At 36.3% G+C, this 19239-nt stretch overlaps 3 protein-coding genes across 16 annotated transcripts in view; 2 read left to right on the top strand and 1 right to left on the bottom strand.

Moving 5' to 3' along the window:
* Window positions 1–354: 354 nt before the first annotated feature.
* On the bottom strand, window positions 355–14487 carry LOC106126709 (zinc finger protein 2 homolog). Of its 14 annotated transcripts, none has more exons than XM_013324494.1 (22): window positions 13839–14487; window positions 11720–11897; window positions 11327–11525; window positions 10930–10995; window positions 10735–10824; window positions 10525–10608; window positions 10065–10209; window positions 8566–8676; window positions 8337–8447; window positions 8068–8178; window positions 7832–7942; window positions 7264–7347; window positions 6557–6640; window positions 6132–6302; window positions 5840–6010; window positions 5542–5712; window positions 4898–4967; window positions 4385–4546; window positions 3723–3845; window positions 3506–3612; window positions 3092–3171; window positions 355–2622 (listed from the first exon to the last, which is right to left on the bottom strand). In XM_013324494.1, the coding sequence occupies exons 2-21, from the start codon at window positions 11752–11754 to the stop codon at window positions 3104–3106; spliced, it is 2274 nt and encodes a 757-aa protein (XP_013179948.1). In that variant the 5' UTR covers window positions 11755–11897; window positions 13839–14487; the 3' UTR covers window positions 355–2622; window positions 3092–3103. The 14 variants fall into 14 exon arrangements, with proteins under 14 accessions (XP_013179948.1, XP_013179949.1, XP_013179956.1 ...); XM_013324495.1 differs by having other exon boundaries at window positions 11720–11894; XM_013324502.1 differs by lacking the exon at window positions 5542–5712 and having other exon boundaries at window positions 13839–14486.
* A 1179-nt stretch (window positions 14488–15666) lies between these two features.
* On the top strand, window positions 15667–17940 carry RpL11 (ribosomal protein L11). Its single transcript, NM_001311965.1, has 5 exons — window positions 15667–15691; window positions 15936–16088; window positions 16379–16528; window positions 16980–17127; window positions 17783–17940. Exons 1-5 carry the CDS (start codon window positions 15686–15688, stop codon window positions 17908–17910), a joined length of 585 nt encoding a protein of 194 aa, NP_001298894.1. The 5' UTR covers window positions 15667–15685; the 3' UTR covers window positions 17911–17940.
* A 655-nt stretch (window positions 17941–18595) lies between these two features.
* LOC106126525 (dynein regulatory complex protein 1) overlaps window positions 18596–19239 on the top strand; it is a 5481-nt gene continuing 4837 nt past the window's right edge. Inside the window, exons 1-2 of the mRNA XM_013324236.1 lie at window positions 18596–18892; window positions 19115–19239. Of these exons, the coding sequence (XP_013179690.1) occupies window positions 18753–18892; window positions 19115–19239 (265 nt within the window). The 5' untranslated portion in view covers window positions 18596–18752. The remainder of the gene's footprint in view (window positions 18893–19114) is intronic.

Here is a 19239-nt window from a genome sequence, read left to right as displayed (position 1 = left end):
TCAATGGCTTGGTAGAAAAAACTTAATAAGAACGAGTTAATTCCAAAGACGCGGATATATGTTTTAAACACTAGTATCTCAGCCACCACCCGGCATCGGCAGCTAAATGCATCCGTCGTGTCGACCTTAAATTATCGTGTACATACAGCTTTATTTTTAAATGATAAATGAGATATTGGCCTATTTTCTCGTGTTTTTATTCTTCAAATACAGAACTATCAAAATATAAAAAAATATTGAGGACTATCAAACAACATTCATATGTATATATTATTAATTATTATTATCATACTCGTGTATATCTACAAGGAAATTTCGACTTCATTACCCAAAGTATACATCTGCGCTAAATAATCTATGATTAATTCCAATTTATCTTCACTTCAGTTCCGATATCTTTCGCGCCGCTTTAGGGACGCGCCTTCGTGTCGCGCTACCGACTATCGATATCGAATCGATTTAAACTTCAATCGAATAAATAGTTCCTAGCAATATTTACACTTCCCGCCCGCAGCAAATGGACACGCACACAACATCGCGGATGAAATAAAATGTCATAGAAAAAACAATAACACATTCGGAAACAAAACAATATAAGTCATATAAAAAGAGATAAAGAAAACGGCGAATTCAAAAAGTGCAGTTCGCAATAAACATGAGACTGAGTTCCCTACAATAATCAACTTGCAACCCTGACCAGCAAACTTAACTAAACTTACACTACCGCATCCTTTACATACAAATGGCACCAATCTTTCTTTGATATCAATAATGGCAAACCATAAGGAACTAGGGATGATCGACCATATCCTTGCTAACGTATCGATTTCCACTTTGATTTACGTCGTATATAACAAAACTGTCAAAGCATAAAGACAGCCAATCGCTGTTACTACAAAGAATCAAAAATTTTGAAATTAATTAAATTTCTTAATCGAATAACTATTAATTATAGAAACCTTGTTTTAAATAAAATAGAAAATAACCTTTAAATAGACGGAAATAAAACAGCTATACTATACAGCATACTGAAATTTGACTAAATCATAGATTTGCATTCTTAAATTCAAAAAGCTTGAATGTATCGATTGTCAAATATCAATATCCAAAACTCGCTTTCAAGATATCGATATTTAAGAATCGATTCTAAACTATTGATATCATTCGGATGATTCAGTACCAACCATCCCTATAAGGAACCCCGTAGCTGCTCGTTCGCAGCCAATACTCTGGAAGACTACTGCGCTATATCACTACATTACATTCTATTCAACACTCTAGTTATGAAAACTATTGCTTTGAAATTAATTTGTATGACGAGAATATAAAAACCTTATGCAATTTAAGTGTACCCCTAGTGTAATTTTAGTGACAAATTATTTATGAATTTAGTAAATTTCTTTTAAAATAGTATTATGAAGAACTTCATGTTTTATCTAGTAAATTTTATAAAAAAGAAAATAATAAAAAAAAGTTTAAAATTCTAATAAATTCCAAAAGTATATAACTTGTAAATAAGAGATTAAATAATGTTATATTGATCTGTTAGAATGTTAAGAAACACAAAGAATCTGTCACTATCTCACAATACATTTGCGGGGTGTAAAAGTTTGGGAAGATGAATTGTTTCTCGTGATATTGCCTAACATCGCTATCCGCTAGAAGGCACACAAAGTTTAGTAAGAAGCTTCACAAATTATACGCTCTATGTATACAAGGCCGAAGTGATATCAAAAAATGTCACAGGTCTATCTTATTGCCACACGAGAAGTCAGGGGTAAGTAACCCCAATATGAAAGTAACACGCTTTATAAAATATTGCCAATTTTATGTTCCAACAGGCACTTCTCTGGATTACTCCAATAAACATCATATTAAAGTTAATTTTGTGAAGCCTTCGTTATTGCCTCGGACGCTGCACAACTGATTTTTGTACTTGTATTTTATTATTCCTTCGTATGTATATCTGATTAAAATTAAAGCATTTTTACTGATTACATGTTAGGTTTCTATATAACTACGAGCCCACATTGAAAATAGTTTCATTTTAAACACGTATAAAATTAGTGAACTCCGTTAATACATGAAATTACTAAGTTAAAGCATCGCTATAAGATATCGTTTACTCTAAATCTAATGAAGTTTTCATGAAAAGCGTTCAACCGAATATAAACAATTTAGAATTTCGAACCTCTGGTCAGCCATTCATGATTTCCAAATAACTTTTTTAATACTAAGCAAATTAGAATATGAGATCAAAAATTTAGGCCTAAAATCTACAACGATGAGAGTTTTAAGTAACGATTTACGAATGCCATCACGGGAGTTAATATGACATTGTGATGGTAAGATATAAATCACAGTTGCAATAATAATCACAATGGATATTATAGGCGGTACCGCTGCGTCTCTCCGCTCTCCGTTCTCCGCACTTCGCACTCCATTCCAACGATGTGTAAATAAATAAATCAATAAAAAATAAAAGATTTGTATAAAAGTGTGTAAAGTCCACGCTGAATGTGAGAGGGCGGTCTCGCGATGTCTGCTGCTGCAATAACTGCTCCTGTTCACGGCTGTCTTCTTATAATATTGCACTCTGGCTGCACACTGCGCCACCGACACCTGCAAATAAACAAATATTATCTCACATAAACTAAACAATCACCTAAATCGCGATACATTTACATTAAAAAAACCAATCGAATTGAGATCCTCCTCATTTTTGAAGTCGGTTGAAAATTAACATTTAAACACTAAATTCACTATATCACACAGTTATATTTCAAATGAAGGTTAAAAAATTAGGTAATGACCACTTTTATAGTTTTATATAGCAGTAACAAATTATATATTTTTAAAGTACAAATTAGCAAGCTAGCAAGTGGCTTAATTCGCCGAAATAGCGAAACTTTCTCTGCCTATGGACATCCGCTACTACAAAGGTGTTGTCTACCTTTAAACGACGGAGACGGAGAACCACAGAAAGAGATATTCTCCTTTTTCCCATCTTTTCTATATAAGAAAATGGTAGGAAGGAAAAGAGAACTAAAATAAAGAGTCCGGAAAGTTATCATGGTGTGTTTTTGCTCACCTATTGCGGCAATCAGTCAGTGAGACGCATGGGCACGGACATGGGCTGCGGGGTCGGCGTGTGCGGGGGAGGGGGCGACGCTACAACACAACAATGTATACATTACAAAAGTTATTTTACATGTGTAATACAAAATATCGCTAATTTTAAAACATTTTGTTGTTTAATCTCCAATAGTTCAACTTATCTGCCCACTTTTGTGATAATTTGTACAGGCTGTAAGCAATTATTTTCCCGACTGGCAAGCAATTTGGATCGATGGATGTTTGTTAAGAAAGTAACTCCAGAACGGCTGCATGTATCTCGCTGAAATTTGGCACATTTTATTTAATAGCGTGAGGACAGATTGCGGGCGACAGCTAGTAAGGTTATATTTTCTTACAATTTGATGAATTTAACAGTAGTTCCACTTACATATGGAGGCGATTGACTGCGGCGACATGGCGGACATCTTGTTGGAGTCCTGCATCGACACCTGTGTGCCCTGTGACGTCATGTAGCGGTTCACCATTGGCACGAAACTGAAACAAAATATTATTCAGAATAATTCTTTTCCAACCAAGTTTTTTTTTTAAATATAAGGTATGCGAATGTTCTACCAAAAAGGTGGAAAGCGTGTGTTTGTAGTCACCTTAAGTCACAAACGCCGGATGTGTCGAAGTTGTTCGAATTGTTGGCGTTGTTGGCGGCCATATTGCCAATGCTGTTTGCTGACATATTGCTGTGATTGTCTCGATGCACGCGGTTGTGATGCCTGTACAGATACATAATTCGTTAGTTAATTGTTAGAAATAGTGTAAATAGACGATCCCTCTCCCCTAACCTAACCCCTTCTTATTCTAAGTTACTTTTGATAATTCTTTAAATTTGTCATAATTAATATTTTCTGTACGTCACTCTATGCAATTTGCTTTATGTTATTATGAAAATCTCATAACATAAATGCGGATGTTTGTTACTGAGCATAGCATGATCTCTAGACAGCATAGACGTTGATGAAATTTGGTACAGCGGAAGAACACTTAGGTAACCAACCTATATACGATACGTTAGAATCACATATTTACTCGATAACCTCGCAACATTCATTTTTAGAGTTCCGTACCTCGAAAGAAATAAACGGAACCCTTATAGGATCACTTTGTTGTCCATCCGTTTGTCTGTCAAGACCCTTTTTTGAGTTTTGAAACACATGATATAAATTTCACCCGTTTTTTATATCTTAGTTGGTATATAAAGGTTGGAGTTATATAAGGTTGGAGTTGGAGTTATATACAAGTGTAGATCACTGACCGTATGAGATAGCTGTCTCTTACGAATGTCCTGCCGCAGACGCTGCACTCGTAGCAGGCGGCGGCGGAGTGCGTGCGGATGTGCAGCGCGAACTGAGACTTGGACGTGAACGTGAGCGAACACCGCTCGCAGTTCAGTGGCTTGTCTGCCACGTGAGACCACCTGGATGTACAATGGATGCAAACAAATTATAGTCTCTCAAAGTACATAATACCCCCCAATAAGGTCTTAACAGTTGGGGCGGTAGTCGGGGGTTACGGCTATTTTGGAGGGCGTTAGTTTGACCCCCACCGCTGTCTTGGGAGGCGTTAGTTGGCGGCTGCCAGTCTTGCTAAGTACAAGCAAATGTACCTCTTTTTTGTCGTTGACCAGATTTCTGGAAGATGTTTAGTCATTCAATCATTTCAAAAATGAGTTTGAGGGATGACCAATAATTAAGTGAGATTAAAAAGATTGAAATAAGTCTATAGATAATTTTTATTAAGTTTAAATCCACCGAGCATAGTATCTTACCTATGTGCTGTTACATAACTCTTCACAGCAAATCTTTTCTGACATATATCACATGCATATGGACGTTCACCTAAAGAAAAAAACATTTGTTACAATTTTGAAAATGACTAAATTATGTTAAACACCGAAATATAAGAATATATTGAAATTAATCAAGAAAAAGAGTAGCTAATTAATGTTAAATGAAATAATTACAATGAAAAAAGCAGGATAAGAAAGCAAATAATTTGTAAAGACGGCAAGATGCAATGTGACAGTATGATCTGAAATCGATGAATTTAAGATATATCTTATAAGAAAATATATTACTGAAACCGAGATGATGTAGCGCATTATATTATATGATAAATCACATAGTTGTCGGTGCCACATCATTATGTCTAAAAATAAAGAACATATTTGTGTTATCGCAGTTTGCCGTCTTCTGCGCAAAACATTCTCAAGTGCGTTTTATCACGCCAATAAAAACAGTGAAAAACGACGGCAAAAGGACAGGACCTTATATATTTTTTAATTCAAATGCAATATGTATACTTCGCATACAGAAATATAAAAGTTTATATACAAGGGCCTGTACTATTACAATATTTAGTGCACAACGCGCCCCTCAGTGGGCACGTACAGTGAGCTGATGATGGGCATACCGGTGTGCAGGCGCTTGTGTATGTTGAGCGTGGACTTCTGCGTGAAGCGTTTGTAACAGACGTCGCACTCGAAGGGACGTTCGCCGGTGTGCGTGCGCATGTGTATCTCCAGGTAGGGCTTGCACGTGAACGCGGCGGGACACTCCATGCACTGATGCGGCCGCCCTTGCACTGACCACACACACACACACCCTCCGTTACACTCTCATATATCTTTATTTAGACCCTAACATGTGGCACCGACAACTTTCTTATGAATACAATGATATACGTACGTTGGATTGGGAGAGTACGGTACCTGTGTGCGTTCGTTTGTGTATATTGAGTGTTGACTTTTGAGCGAATCTCTTGAGGCAGACGTCGCACTGGTAGGGCCGCTCGCCGGTGTGCGTGCGGTTGTGTATCTCGAGGTACTGCTTGCAGGTGAAGGCGGCGGGGCACTGCAGACACTGGAAGGGCCGGCCCTGCACTGTGGAGGGCGGGAGGGTTAGAGAGGCGGTGGCGGCGGCGCGCCGATGGGAGCAGCCGACCCCGCGACCTAGCAAGCCCACATATCGTCCATCCGTCCCTAGCGTCGAGCGGCGACGTACCTGAGTGCGTTCGCTTGTGGATGTTGAGACTGGACTTCTGCGTGAAGCGCTTCAGGCAGATGTCGCACTGATACGGCCGCTCGCCGGTGTGCGTGCGCGTGTGTATCTCCAGGTATTGCTTGCAGGTGAAGGCGGCGGGGCACGACAGGCACTGGAACGGTCTGCCCTGGACTGGTGCCCAACACATACATTATAGCAGCGGCAGGCCCGCAAGGGCGCTACTCGCCCTCGCACTACGCAGATTGCGGCGCGGACTGGTCGCCGCTCGCCGCGTACTCACCTCCAAACCCTCGCATCGGCTCCGCGCGACTAAACAACGATGCGACGGCCGAAGAGAGAGTGGAGAGGAGACGGAAAGACAAACGTACGTGGGTGTGGGGCGGTAGGGGGCGGGCGGGGCGCCAGTCCGGCCGGCTGTGACCCACCTGTGTGCGTCCGTTTATGAATATTGAGGCTGGACTTCTGCGTGAAGCGCTTGAGACAGGCGTCGCACTGATAGGGCCGCTCGCCTGTGTGCGTGCGCATGTGAGAGTCCAGGTAGGGGCGGCGTGCGAAGGCCGCCGGGCATTGCCCGCACGTGTAAGGACGCCCTTGCACTGCGCCCAGTGCACACACAAAAGCGAGTAACGCACGTCGCCGACGCTAGACCGCCCGCCTACCGGCCGATTCCCCCTCGCCCCGCGACCCACAATTTTGATATACGTCGGATACTGTGGCGCCAATCGGTGCGTCTTAGCGGCGATTGCATTACCGCTTTTGTGAAATTATTAATATTCATGAAGAGATATGATGAATTCAAAGTAATGGTGCATTAAAGAACAACGAATCGCTACATAAAAAATGAGAATGTGACCGGCAGATTTAGAATGAAAGAGGGTTTGCGGACGAGTGCAGAAGTCGGTAAAGCGCGCATTCTAAGGAGTTACTGAACGGTCGAGATGTTAGTCGGAAGCAACGAGATGGCAAGCTATCGAAAACAGGGATCGTAAATGAACGGGTTAGGCGAGCAACGGAAAAGTAGGACAGAAGCATGACGCTAAATGAGAATGTATGAGACGCGTGAGGACGCGCAGGTCGACGCTACCGCACCGGAAGGAGTGTCGCAGTGTATAAATATATGTGGGCTACTAACCCGTATGTATCTTTTCGTGCAAATTGAGCGCGCACTTCTGCGTGAAGGACTTGAGGCAGACGGTGCACTGGAACGGCCGCTCGCCTGCGCCACGCCCGCGCGGGGACAGAGAAACAAAACAAAACCACGATGGACAAATAATTCGTCTCTCTCTCGCTATCGCACGACCAGATAGACAGACTGACGCTACCATGAGGGAATTTACTTTTACTTGTCCATCAAAATAATACTCGCCTACTTTAACGAAAACTCTCACAACGTACACATGCTTATATTTTAAATGTTTGTGAATAGTTTTTGAGCGTGTGCAACCCCTATTAGAAAAGAACAACCTTTTTACACGCGACAAGCTTTATTAAATCGAATCATTGCAAACACTTCCGAATCGCTAATCGTAACAAAACATGAACGCGATAGTTGGGAGCCCTTTAAAACTATTCACAAATAAGGTATCGAAGCCACAACAGCAATAATGTAAAATAATTAATAAACAACAATAATATGATACATGTTTGAATTGTGACTTGGAACCCGAATGAATAATAAAAAGAATGAAGAGGGGACCCACCGGTGTGTATACGTTTATGAGTGCCCAGGCTGGACTTCTGCGTGAACCACTTGTCACAGATGTCGCACTGATAGGGGCGCACTTTGTTGATCAGCGATTGGATGTGCTCCTCTAGAAATACCAATACAGAGCTACATAAACGGTCGCGCATACGCCACGCCCACTGACCTGTGCCTACATTCACTATGTGCTAACAAATTCATTGACTACTAAGGAGTTTAGGGCAAGTTGCCTACCGGTATGTATCTTTCCGTGTCGGCCCAGGCTGGACTTCTGAGTGAAGCGCATAAAACAGATGTGGCACTGGTACGGCCGCACTTTCTCTAACAGGGCTCGTCTGTGCTCCTCTATAAGGTATACGATTTTCGATATAACATTTGGGCATTCTCTCAACACACATTATGCCTAATCAGTTTGTACGCATTCACACTCGCACTCAGGGGGAGGGAGGCTACGTCGGAGCACCGTCTAGGTCGCGGTGTCATTAGTGTAAGTAGAGACCCACCGGTATGTATTTTCCCGTGCCGGCCCAAACTCGATTTCTGGGTGAATCGCACAAAGCAGACGCCGCACTGGTAGGGGCGTTCCTTAGCCAGCAGCGCGCGTTTGTGTTCCTCTGAACGAAACCATCGCACACGTCAGATATTTATTTACCAATGTGAAGTTACAAAAGAGCCGAAAGAAAATGAATAGTATAACATAGGCCTGTGGGCGGTGTGGAAGGTGCAACCCACCCGTGTGTATTTTCTTGTGTCGGTTGAGGCTGGAGCTCTGCGTGAAGCGCATCTGACAGAGTTCGCACTTGTGGGGCCGCTCGTTCGCCAACAACGCGCGCATGTGCTCATCTGAAGCCAGGCCACACCCCAACACGTTACCTCGCGACTGGAAGCCCGCGGGGGCGCGCCCGCCGCCACCCCCGACCCTCCCCCTGTTTACCACACATCCTCGCGCCCTGATACTTTTATATCGACTTCTACATGACACAACTCAAAAACTATTCACAACTTTATGTTAAGCATATGTATTGAACTATCCTGCTTATATACTTTGCACCAGCATCGTGCTTACCAAAATCATGCCTGATATCAAAATATTATTACATGCTATGTTAATGCTACTATAAAAGCTCCGTCCAGAGGCCTTTACATAGGGAATAGGGAAGGTCATTCTAGTGTTTACGTACGATTCGAATACATAAATATAATATACCTAACATTTAATTATTTAACTCGATTTTATTCAATAGGATTACAATAAAATTATATTTAGACATAAAGCTATTTTCTATAAAAATAAATAAACAATAGCAATAAAAATATGTACTCGAAATAATATTATTTAAAATAAACTTTATACAAAACTTTTTTTTAAATCAGGGCGTTACCAAGCAAGTATGGACGAAACAAAAAAGAAATTACGCGGAACGCGGTAACAGGAGGAGGTTGACTTAACCAGAAATATAAAATAAAATCAATTAATAGTATTATTTTCATCCCCTCATGGCATTAACATGGGAGTTTTTTTTACATCAGACCATGTATAACTTCCATAAAACTGGTTAAATAATATATCCTTAAGATATTTCATACATTAAATTGAAAACACTTTTTATATGGAAATTACACTTCGATATATCAATTCACTTTATTTTATGTTCATCAAATTATTTTCAATAAAGCTAAATATTATTCTTAGGACCCTTAAATTAATTTAAATTATAAAATTGTTTGACTCCTATATTGTGGTAATGCAAATGATAACATAATATTAAGGTACCTAATATTTATTTTGTGTCATTATTTATCTCTTGCTATTAAAGTAACAATTATTACAAATTCATAAATCTATAGATTTTCCTGAACACTTTTCTAAAAATTGTTTTTTTGAAAATACTCCTATTGCCTCTCATATTACTAAAATTTAACCATGTCATTGCAAAAATACTATCCAGAGGCCGAATTTAACTTTTTCCTATAACAGTGGTCGGCAACCTTGTTGTCATGAATCAAAATCATTTTTGAAAATAATGAGATTAATCTTAACTACAGATTTAATTAAATAAAATATTCTGATTATCATTTTATTTTTACAAGAACTTTTCTTTTTAAAAGTAAAGTAAATCCAAGATGACCTTTAGGGTCAAAGTCCAAGGTGATCCTAGGGGTCACAGGTTGCTGACCCCTGGCCTATAACCCATATTGTAGTGAAGAGTGGTAGTTGTTTGTGCACTCACCTGTATGTACACGTTTGTGCGTGTTGAGACTGGACTTCTGTGTGAAGCGCTTGAGGCAGAGGTCGCATTGGAATGGTCGCTCGCCTGTGTGCGTGCGCATGTGCACCTCCAGGTACGGCTTGCGACAGAATGCCGCGTCACAAACCTGATAACAAAACATGAATAGAAAACATTTCGAACATTTTTTTAAGTTATATATATATATAGATCACAGCATGGGCGTCACAATTGTAGGAGGGGGGGGCAGTTAAACCGACCCTACAGAATTGGAAAATGTACTAGACATGAAAATTACTTCAAATAAGACCATATTAATGGTAGCAACTCACCCCTCCCCCCACTCTAGACCTAGCCAAGATCATAGGCTTGCAATGATCACAGAATTATTTCTGTTAGACACCCAGAATTACTTTATTACATTAGTGCAAAATATAGAAGTAGAAAAAAAAACGTTTCTTACCGTACACTGAAAAGGTTTATTTCCAGAGTGAAGCTTCATATGAACATAATATGAAGATGCTGAAGACAAAACTTTGCCACAAACCTGAAAATTATGTTATATATTAAAATTTATTTCAGAGATAGTCAAAATTTTCATTTGTAATCTTGTTTTATGATTGATCCGTGACATATTTGTATTTTTTATTTATACAAATATAAATATTCTTACCTTACAGGCTTGAGGCTTAGATCTTGGTAATTGTCCACCATTGGTCACCTCCATTTTAGTTTGAACCGAGTCCATATCCACTCCCATGCCCTGCATAAAAACAATCAACATATAATATTTGTTTCTACTGTATATTATAAAAATAGAAACAATTTATTATTTTCTATGAAGACTTTTTAAAAATGTTGTACATACCTGTGAACATTGTCGACCATCCATATCCATATCGACCCCTTCGTCATCCATGCCTTTGAAACTCAACTGTAATAATAACAAAATGTTGTATTTTGATTGTCTTGAAATCACATAAAATATGTGTTAGTCAAACCTTTATCTATCCATGGGTTGTAACAAAACACAATGTTATCCATTTCATTCAAAAATCAGGAAAAAAATTATACAATAAGACTTCTATATAACTATATTGGACAAGAGAAACCAACCAACAAATATCAGTTGGAATTGATCAATGGTGACCCTAAAAGTATTACATAATACTGAAATACTGGAATTATGGGTTATTTATTGGAGATTAAATGGCCTACATCTTGTAATCCTCGTGTTACATGGCTTATTGTCTTATAATACTTACCTCATCATCTTGTGCTTGTAAGTCCTGTTGCTGTTGATGCTGTTCAAGCATCTCCTGGTGTTGTACTTGTTGCTGTATTATGAGACTGTCTTTGGAATCTTCCTGATGGTGATGCTGGTTCATGTTAATCACACCATGGTTTGAGTCTGAACGCATTATTGTTGGGGGTCCTGAGTGATGTGAATGGGGGGTGTAGAAGCTGAAAATACAAAGGTTATTTAGAAATATTTTATCTATAATTACAATGAATCGAATATAATGTTTAATTTTCAATATATATTTTTGGGGGCCAGTTAATACTACCATACAATATACTTCAACTGTAAAAACTATCAACCATTGTGATCATCTGTAACTATTTTTTAAAAGTTGTAAATAGCGTAAAATTGTTACCTCATGGGTTCAGCTTTGATCTGTTGTTCAAACATGGAGATAGTGGCGAGTAGGTCGCTGGGGGGCGGCACGGGGACCCCCACGCCCCGCGCCACACCCCCAACGCCTACGCCCCAATGCGCCGGAAAACTAATGGTGGACTATTTTACTCTCCCCCATTCTCAACTCCCTCCACCTACTTGGATAAACAAACAAAAAATATTGATAATGTTACATTTTTTAATTTAGACATTTAGATTATTGTAAACATACATTAAAACATGGATATCCGACACTTTCTTTAATTGATTTAATTTTTTTTTAAAGAGTTTGTTTAAAGATGCAGAATAGATTCTAGTCTACTAATTATATATATCAATAAAAAAGGTAATGTAATAAAATGGCAATAGTTATTAAAAATCAAATCTCTAAGTGTTACTGTTATCGCTATGATACTCCGGGGATGATTATGTATTGAATATTATTTCTCTCTTCAAATATTTGTGATATATGAAAATGCAACTCAATAAACAGTGCAATTGGTACATTAAAGACACTTGATAAAACTTGCCCAGGCCACATATTCCTTTTAAGTAAATGGACTAAATATTTTTAAATTGGTAAAAATGTAAATAATCAAACACATCCTCTTTATAGTATAGAATAGCGGTCTCATGTGGAATTAAAAAAAAAGCTTAATTAGTAACCTATATGTTCTTTCAGACTATGTTCTACATCCTACCAAATTTTATCAAGAGCCATTCTGGAGATACCTTCAAACACACATCCATCCATCCATCTAAAAATTTGTATTTATAATATTAGTAAGATATTGAAATAATTTACTAAAATTTTTTTAATAATTCGAACTAAGATTGTGCTAGGATATGGTTTATTCAAATAGCAGATTGATTACAAACCAAAGCATCTGCTTCCTGTTCATTATTTTAAAGGAAGGGAAACGGAAGAGGACTAGAATTAAATGTTTAATTATGTTGGTGACTGCAATATATTTATCTTATAGGAACATTTTATACAAGATAGTGTAAGAATTAAATTCATGGGTATTTTATTTAACAATTTAATCATTTTATTACACCTACTTTAACATCACTTCAAAGACAATAACAAAATATATTCTATACAACTTTTATGTTCATATCTTTTTTATTAAGTTAAGTTTAGCTAAAAAATATACAAATTAAAGACATGCAACTTAATCTATTTAAGCCAATGTTTAATTTAAATAAGATACATATGGTTAAAAAAAAACTAAAATTAAATTTACAAAACAAAAAGCAGCCATAATAACACACACATATTAGATGGTGCAAATTTTTCTATTAAGTAATTAGTTTTTTGTTTACAAAAAGCAAAATAAACAAATCGAGACTCTATTAACACCTGATTTTTTTGTCTAAATTAAGACATCACTATGCATTGATTTGTATGAATGAAAGTAATTTATTTTAGAAAATAAATTGTTTATTCATATTAAAACTCACTGTATTGAGCAATGTATTCAGTTTCAGAGGAAAGGGAAATGTAAATCAAGTTGTGACTGATTTTATTTGTAGTGAAAGTATTTAATCATATTATTGTTTATATTGTACATACTTAAAGTACGTAAATGTGAACAAAAACTATCAAAAAGGTTTATTTCCTGAAAATTAAATGGCCGAATCTGTCGGCCGTCGGACTGTCTCCACCCAACCTCCCCCCCGGCCATCAATAAAATGGCCAATTCGATATTGAATTTTGTCGTCAACATACAAGAGAGGCTGCGCGTCGCCGGTAGTAACGAAACCAGTATTAAATTACCAATAAGAATAATATAAACATTGAAAATATCAGAGCTTTTTAGAATTGTTATATATGAAAGTTATGTCATATTCCGAGCGTAAAATTATATGTGCAAAACGCACTTTGTAATCGTTTGGACAGATTAATTTCTGTAAACAAACAACGCTAACTGATACATACGTACATCCGTTGAATATACTAACACATTTTATACTTTTTGGGGGGAATTAGTTATAGATTTAATATTTTTAATTACATTTTCAATTTACATGCAAAATTAAGTTTCATTATACTTATTGTCTAACGTTATATATAGCAAAACTTCAATTCTACTCACATAAGTATAGAAACACCTAATAATGGTGACCTGTGCAGAAACACATAAATTAGAGCACTAATTACACAATTTCGTTAAGATTGGCCATTCGAATTATGTTTTTCTTAGACACCGACATAAAATGGCTGCTACCTCATTGTTCTGCGCGTTCGTTCGTGCGCATAGAAGCCGTGAACGCTTGGGGACGACTTCTCCGCCAATTAAAATTGTGGCGCGAAATTTAAGGTACTTTAATGGCCATGAATTATGATAATTTGCTAACATTATCATTTACGTACATAATTTTACTATTATGTAACAATAGAAGTATGTGGTTATAAAAACGAGAATAAAAGCTGGTACATAAAACCGACAGTCGTAATCGTAGTTTTCAGGTTTTCTGTGTTGCATATTACACATAATTATGTTTTTATGTCGATGACGAAAGCCTTCTAAATGTTGATCGAATTGACTATCGGAATTTGTACTTATGTTACAAACCGGACAGCGATGCCTTTTCTGAAACTTTAATAATCTCTTACTCTTTGTTTTATCTTCCATTTGATAAATTATTGAACTTCTAGATACGGTTATTTTTAGCAGATAAAATGTAAGATAATTTAAGCCTTTTTAAATATAATTCAAAGTTTCCAAGACAAAGCGCTGAGTGAAAAAAAAATAAGTCGGGTAGTCTGTGAATGTCAGCTTGAAAATTATTAACCCACTTTTAAATGTGTATATACCACCTTTTCCGGTTCGGGTGTAGTTCCTGTAGTCCATGTTACGAAAAGCAGGATTTACAAAGAATAGTATAATATATATACATGACATGTATTCACTCGTTGAACCCATTATTATCAGTCAGTGTGTTTATATAAATACATCTAATAATAGAATAGCTATCGGGAACACACCGCATAGCAATTTATAATAAAATTACTGTAATTTACTATAATTTTAACTATGGCCCTAAATGTCTTCAAAATATAACTTAATAATCAGTTTCAATATAAGTTGCCTATGTTATAGCAGAAACGTACGCATAGTTGCTAGGAACATCGTTTTTAAGGTGTTTAGTACATCTATGTGTTTTCTTGATACTAGATAGATTTTAGTGCCATGGTGATCGGATGCTTAATGGGAAATGAACTTAAATACTCGCGCGGAAACAAAATTGTTATATTAGTAAGAACGCCATCTTTTAGTTAAAAATAACTGCACGATTTTTATTAAAACAAGTAACTGTTTATAGGTTGTACTAGTAATACAATGTAAGTAACATAATGATAAATGAACTGTGATTGCAATAAATAATTCGTTCCAATATTTATTTAATATCCTTTCAACTTTTAAGATATTTTGATTAAATGCATATAATGATATTTTTAGTCTATGCTATGTTTCTGTTCGTTGTGGATTGTTTGTGGATTTGTTTTTTGTTTATCCGTTGACGTTTCAATTCAGTGTTTTCATCGCGTAGAATTCCCTAACTCTTAGGTAATAAATTGGAAATAATAAAATTTGTATTTTCAGATGGGACAAAATTACAGCCCCAAAAACAACATCTAGTTAAAATTACTATGCTAAATAACTTAATTAATCAATAAATTTTCCAAATATCAAAAACGATTTATGAAATTTGCGACATATTTGGCAAAGTACCTATTGTAGATATTAGCTCTCCCTACTTTAATTCACTAATTTTGAATAAATTCCAAGTTTTTACGATAAATTTATTTAATGAGCTACAACAGTTTAACTTAATAAATCTTTTCTGTAGGAAATTTTGGTTCATGTAGAACTAATTTTAAAGTTCTTTATGGCAACACAGTCCCTTCAAACTTCATTTCTTTTAGAAAATTGTGATCATGGCGGTAGGTTGATTTTCATTTACCGGAATTTAAAATCGATTTGAATCGTAGATTTTCCAATGAATAAACTCTTTATTTGTGGCGCAATATGTGAAATATTTTATTCTTCAAGTTATAAATAATTTATTTATGGTGTTCTGGTATTTTACACAGTGTTGTGTTGTTATAACCTAACTCGATGTTTCAAATGTTAGTATTTATAATATGTCAAGTGTTATTGAATCATCATTATTGAAATGGTTTTCAGCGTGTACCACCGCCCGCACCTAAGAAAGATAAAAAGGAGAAGAAACCTCCTAAAGACAACTCCAAAAATGTTATGAGAAATCTTCATATCAGGAAGTTATGCCTGAACATCTGTGTAGGAGAGTCTGGAGACAGACTGACACGTGCTGCTAAGGTTTGTTAATAATTTACTTCTATAATTACTTGTTAGATGCGTAAATGTAACAATCAAAATCTCGAAGTGTAAATATGAAACAATGTTTAAGATGCACTAGTTATCTATAAAAAGAAATATAAAAGTTATGTTTCTGAGTATAAATGTGCTATATGAATATTTTGAATTTGCAACTTCTGGGAACTATGTTTTACTTCTCAGAATACTAACAGAAATAACATTTGTAAGTGATTTCTACAACCACATTTGATAACAACGAATTATAAGTATAATCATACCTGTCTATTTAGGTGTTGGAACAGCTTACTGGTCAACAGCCAGTGTTCTCCAAAGCGAGGTACACTGTGAGATCTTTTGGTATCCGTCGTAATGAAAAGATTGCTGTTCATTGCACAGTCCGTGGTGCCAAAGCTGAGGAAATCCTTGAAAGGGGCCTGAAAGTAAGTACTGAAACTTTTGACAGAGTTTTTAATCACTAATATAGAGAATTTATTGAGTGTATGCCTATAGATTTTTTTGTTACTGTTTGTATATTATATCATAATGTTAATCTTATAGCATGAATTGTTCAAGGATCATCATTCAATATGTTTTCCTTTGTAAATTCATGCAATAGTAAAATTTTATATTGCAACTTTTGAGTACTATTTTTCTTACTACTCAAAATACTAATGGAAATGACATTTTCTAAAATAAAAATAAAAATTTTGCATTGCTATACAAAAATTATTTATGATGTAAGAATTAATTATGATATTTCTTTGCTCATCTTAGTTTACACTGCTATAAAAATTTTCATAAACATATCAGTTTTTCTTTGTAGAAAACTGCAATGATGACATTTTCAGTAGTATTCAAAAGGAATTAAATCTAAATTATCTCTTTTTCTAGGTAAGGGAATATGAATTGAGAAGGGACAACTTCTCCGCCACTGGCAACTTTGGTTTTGGTATTCAAGAACACATTGACTTGGGTATCAAGTATGATCCTTCAATTGGTATCTACGGTCTTGACTTCTACGTCGTTCTAGGAAGGCCAGGTATGTATTTTTCTTTTTAATTTGTACATAGTGCACATGTCAAAAGTTAAATAGTGTGTCAAAATGTTTTTTGGTGTTTCATAAAATAAAATTGATCTTTGTTAATTAAAATTTGAGTAATGTTGTAATGCAACAGTTATTTTACAAAAATAATGTTTATGATGTAAAAGAATTTTACAAGCATGTTTATGAGAAGTTTGAAACATAGTATGCTATTAAAATGTTTAGCACATTTGTTCAGGAGTGAAAATTCTTTAACTTTTACTCTGTAATACTTGTGCAATATTAATCTTATCTCATTGAGGGTTGTGACAGATTCACTGCTCTCATTGAGGCCTGGGGAACAATTTTGTTAATATTAAGTAATAATTATAGTCGATAATTTAACACATTCAATGCCACCAAGCTAGCACACAAGTGTTTATAAATGTAGGCATACATAATTCCTCTGGTGTTGTAGATAATTAGTTTTGAAGGTATTTAAACTTCATTATGTTAGTTTATGAAGTGTATTTGCATAAGCTCAAAAACATGTTATTTAAATGTAACTTTTCAGTCGTAGAAATATTTGCTTAACATTTCAACACTTACCTTGTGCATATATTTTGCCATTGTGGTTTATCATGTCCTTATTTTTTTATGTTTTTTGTTTAAGGTTTCAATGTTGCTCATAGAAGACGCAAAACCGGCAAGGTTGGTTTCCCCCATCGCCTCACGAAGGAGGACGCCATGAAGTGGTTCCAACAGAAATACGATGGTATCATCCTTAACAGCAAAAAGTAAAATAAGTAATAATAAAAAAATTATAAAGATCCCACCTTGTTTCATTGTTTGTTTATACATTGTTTTAAATAATATTGCAAATGAAAATGACTACAGTTTAGGAAAACTTACGACTTCCGATTTACATATGTACATTTATCCAACATTCTTACGGTGAAGGAAAACATCGTGATGCAACCTGCACATATCTGAGAAGAAATTCAAAAATATGCGTGAAGTCAACCAACCCACACTTGGCCAGCGTGGTTGACTATAGCCTAATCACCCTTAACTTAGGGTAGGCTCCTAGACCCTCGGTGGTGACGTATAGTGAGGTGATGATAGGAAAGCTTGTGTTATGATAACAGACCACCAATTTTTTGCAACATATGTGTAAGAACACTTGCTATCTTTGTTTTTCAAAAAGAATGGAAAGAGATTCAAATATTGTTCAGATATTACCCTCGTGGAGATTTGCAGAGGGTCATATCTGGGACGCCAGCCCTCACCACTAACAACCGCCAACTGGCAAGAGAGAGATTGAAAAATGTAGGCAATCTGCGAAAGTTTGAAAAATATCGGGAATACTGAGACCTAAAATTAGGTTCTGGTTGAAATAAAAAAAAATGTACACGAGATTTTAACAAGTTTGGTAATTTTACTGCTTACCCCTCTGGATCACGGGCGTAATATGAAGTTTTTTTTGAAAAGATTCGGCGTCCGTCTGAATGAAGGTCGTAACTATTGTTAAATGATATTTTATAATCTATCAAAATTGCCATAACAACAATTAAACATCAAATAAACGTTTTGATTTTTTTACGTGTAGTAAAGTGGATATCTTTTGTAAATAATATTCTATAATGGCTGGAAACTTTAGAGGGTTTGATGATGAAGAAGATGTACTGGCACCTAAAGAACCACAAGTCACGTCACAGGATCCTAATGAACGTAAAGCTGGAAGAGCCTTGCGTATTAAACGAAGGCAAGAAGCTCTTAAAAGGTAAACAATACTTATACATACAGTATTACATGTACAAATGTAAGGAATAATCACTAACTTGCTTCCCGCTTATGCCAATTTCTATGGCTGCTACGACGTTTCTTGGGATGAACATTTCTTGTTGCTTACAAGGTCTTTAGGACTCGATGGATCTAAACTCTTTCTTTTAGAGTTAAAGACGAGAACAAAGGTTCTGACTACTTTAAAATATGTTTGGATTAGAGCGGAGCAAGCAGCCGAGGAGGTAAGAGCAGAGGAAGAACCTGGTCCTATCGAGCAGGCGACTGCAAACGCGGCAGAGGAGCTGCAGCGGTTGACTTTAGATGGCGCTGCCAAAGTCACCAATG

The sequence above is a fragment of the Papilio xuthus genome, unplaced genomic scaffold, assembly GCF_000836235.2.
Source record: "Papilio xuthus unplaced genomic scaffold, Pxut_1.1 DF824992.1, whole genome shotgun sequence".
In the NCBI taxonomy this organism is placed as follows: Eukaryota; Metazoa; Arthropoda; class Insecta; order Lepidoptera; family Papilionidae; genus Papilio; species Papilio xuthus.
The sequence above is the reverse complement of the archived record's forward strand: the minus strand, read 5'-3'. Positions and strand labels throughout refer to the sequence as shown.

Coding starts and splice junctions, on each gene's coding strand:
- RpL11 (NM_001311965.1), top strand. Junction 16,089..16,378: donor GACTGACACGTGCTGCTAAG/GTTTGTTAATAA, acceptor CTGTCTATTTAG/GTGTTGGAACAGCTTACTGG. Junction 17,128..17,782: donor CGTCGTTCTAGGAAGGCCAG/GTATGTATTTTT, acceptor TTTTTGTTTAAG/GTTTCAATGTTGCTCATAGA.
- LOC106126709 (XM_013324494.1), bottom strand. CDS start 11,754: ATGTTTGAACAACAGATCAAAGCTGAACCCATGAG. Junction 6,011..6,131: donor CCACAAGCGAACGCACTCAG/GTACGTCGCCGC, acceptor CGCCCTCCACAG/TGCAGGGCCGGCCCTTCCAG. Junction 5,713..5,839: donor ACACAAACGAACGCACACAG/GTACCGTACTCT, acceptor GTGTGTGGTCAG/TGCAAGGGCGGCCGCATCAG.